General features: G+C 44.7%; 1 protein-coding gene across 1 annotated transcript in view; it reads left to right on the forward strand.

The window, feature by feature from the left end:
• The window catches only part of LOC103356101 (tumor necrosis factor receptor superfamily member 5), an 8,185-nt gene extending 6,420 nt beyond the window's left edge, over positions 1-1,765 (forward strand). Inside the window, exons 7-8 of the mRNA XM_008280150.1 lie at positions 135-263; positions 1,291-1,765. Of these exons, the coding sequence (XP_008278372.1) occupies positions 135-263; positions 1,291-1,472 (311 nt within the window). The 3' untranslated portion in view covers positions 1,473-1,765. The remainder of the gene's footprint in view (positions 1-134; positions 264-1,290) is intronic.
• Positions 1,766-3,094: the final 1,329 nt, after the last annotated feature.

The raw sequence follows: 3,094 nt of genomic DNA on the forward strand, positions 1-3,094 counted from the left end.
TTGTTGTTGTTGTTGTTGTTCCTTGTTGTTGTTGTTCCTTGTTGTTGTTGTTGTTCCTTGTTGTTGTTGTTGTTGTTGTTGTTCCTTGTTGTTCCTGGTGGCTGACGGTGTTGGTTCTGTGTCTCGGTGTCCAGTCACCTCCACAGCTCCTGCTCCTGTAGTTCCTGCTCCAGACGTCACTCTGGGGGAGTTTTCTTCTCACTGCCAGGAGACCTGCACCTCGGACGCCTGTAAGATCTCCATCTTTACCCCGCATGACGAAGGTATGAATCCAGCTCAGTAACTTCACTTCTCCGTGCTGTGAGTTCAGGATTGTCCTCCTTCGTCCAAACACACCTTCAGATGTTTGACTTGTTGTGGTTCCTGTGGTTCCTGTGGTTCCTGTGGTTCCTCTGATTCAGTGCAGTTTGCTGGTTGAACATAGTTTCATTAGAAATGGTCTGAAGTTAAAAACAAACTGAACAAAATGGTTCATGTGTTAGTTCTTTTGTTCTAACTGTAGGCAGACCTGCTGTGTGAGCGCCGTGTGTTTGGACCCGTCTGGTTCAGATTAAAACATGAAATGTGGTTCTTACATTGGTGGTTCTCAGAGGATGTCCAGTACTTTGGTCTCCATTTCCAGCAGCTGTTCTTTGTGTTTCCTGCTAGTTAACCAATGCTGGGGTGCTAACATGCTAAGCTAAAGTAGAGGAAGTTTGATGCATCACTATCACGACCTTCAGCATGTTAGCGTTTAGCTCAAACTACCACAGAGTCAAAACAATTGTCACTAACTGTATTCTGATTCTTACTGCTGCACTTCTGTAATTTACATTTTGAAAATAAACTTTTTACAGCCAGGTGACAAGTTAAAGGAAAATCCTGGATTGATGATTTGAGAAATGAAATGCATCCAGATGCTTCCAGATATTTTTATAAAAATCTGTATCATGTAAAATGAACAGTGATGTCTGTTGGGAGAAGATGGAGGTTTGTAGAGTTACGACATAAACGAGGTGACAGAAGACTGAAATGAATCCAAACAGCAGGAGCATCGATACGCAGAAGCTTTAACTCACTCACCTGATTTATGATGAATTAAATCCCGGTTCCGGGTGCAGACCAGGACCGAGGACTGAAATTCTAGTCTAACTACAGAACCAGGACAAGATTAATGAGATAGTAAGGAGAAGAACGTCTCCAGGGAAAGAGGCGTTAGATCAGCTCAGAGCTTCTGTGATGGTTGTTCTCCTTCTATCCCGTTAACATGTCTGTTCCTGATGTTCACGCCGAGTGTTGCTTCCTCCCCAGATGAAGCTGCAGGCAGCGTCCAGGACAGCATCCCCATCACTCCCATCACTCCCATCACTCCCTTCAAGGCCTCCGTCTCCTTCGCTGAGTCCAGTCAGGTGAGCGGCAGCGCTGGTTACTGCACAGGGAACTTCCTCAGGTTGCCTTCTGAGCCGCAGGAGGACGAGTACTGCGGAACATAAAGCAGCGAACATCTGGAAACGGGGGACTGTTTGAACTATTTATACCAGACTGAGAAAGATGTTGCTCTGGGTCAGATGAAGGATGTTCTGCTGCCACCTGCAGGACTTCAGCTGCATCTGACCTGATCAGCTGAGACGGTATTAATCTTTATGAAGGAGCTTGACAAGTGACGGCAGCCAAGTCAGCAGCGACTCGGTCCAGAGAACAGAGATGATGTATTTATTTTTTGACTGTGATGAACCTTACAGCTCCACTGTTGTCACAAACCATTAAAAAGTTCTGTTGCACCTTCCTTGATTCTCTGTCCATCCGTCACCTCTACAGTGTCCTCTGTAAGGGGGCGGAGCCTATCCCAGCAGGCTGAGGTTCACCTGGACAGGTAACCAGTCCAGACTCACACCTAGAGACAGAGTAGAATCCCTTCATTCTATGTTCCTCATGGAATTTAAATTCATACCAAACAAACGCACAGTTTAATGAAGTTTGTCTAAAACCAAGCAGCTGTTTGTAAAGATTCTCCTTCAGCAGAATCAGATCAATAAACCGAGTCTGCATCCTTCAGTGTCCTTTAATTACTCTCATCATGTTGTAAAAGGCTTCTGCTCTGATTTACAGTTTGTGAACCCTTTAGACTTCTCAATGTTTCAGTCCAGAGAGAAGCTAAAAAGAAGCACAGTAGACAAATGAGACAAAAACAACATATTTTCTTATTTATTGACGAAACCGATCCGGTGTGAACCTCAGCAGTCAGGCTCAGGCGCAGCAGTAAATTCATTAACTGTGTTTAGTGGATCAGTTCTGTGTTTCCTCACATGATCTTCAGGTTCTACAATGTTTCTATCAGAACCAGATCATCCTCCACAGCAGTCAGAGCTGCTGCACCTGGTCAGAGGCTCCTCACGTTCCTCCACAGACAAACTCACACTCTCAAGTTTGTTTTTGAGGAAAATGGATTTTCTGCTGGATTACATTAGTTTGGTTCTAATCCCACTGCTTCCCTCCTGTTCAGCCAACCAGTGATGTATGTGGTGGGCCATGTCGCCGTGGTAACCCAGAAAATGGAGGAGATGTTCACACCAGGGGCCTCATTTATCATCAGTGCACAGAGAAGGTTCTAAATTCTGTTGTGAAATTTAGAGTGCATAAAAATCTGTGTTTATCAAATGTGCACACGTGGGTTGTATCATCAGTAAGTCATCAGTGTTTGTTCTTAACCTCCATCTCGTCATGTTGCTTCAGAAACGCCTCCAAATCACCACATACGGCAACAACAGAGAAAAGGGCCACAAAGAGGAACTTTTCAGAAATCGAGCTACTTGTCAGCGAGGTTGAAGTTAAATAGAAAGTGTTTGGTGCATAAATGTTGGGATGAGCAGCGAAAGGAGAAACGCTGCCTGGAACAAGATAACCACCACAGTTACTCCTGTTGGTCAGAGGACAGATCGCCGGCAGAAATAAAATATTAAAAACAAAAAAAAAAGTGGTTTGATGTCAAGCTCAGCGCCAAAAAACGCATCACAGCCCATAAAAGAGAACTGATGCAACTGGAGGAGGACGAGTTCATACCAACGTCCACCCAGTGGATAACCCTGATCACTGCAGATGACATGTTTAACCCCTT

Source organism: Stegastes partitus, unplaced genomic scaffold, assembly GCF_000690725.1.
Source record: "Stegastes partitus isolate 25-593 unplaced genomic scaffold, Stegastes_partitus-1.0.2 Scaffold184, whole genome shotgun sequence".
Taxonomy (NCBI): Eukaryota; Metazoa; Chordata; class Actinopteri; family Pomacentridae; genus Stegastes; species Stegastes partitus.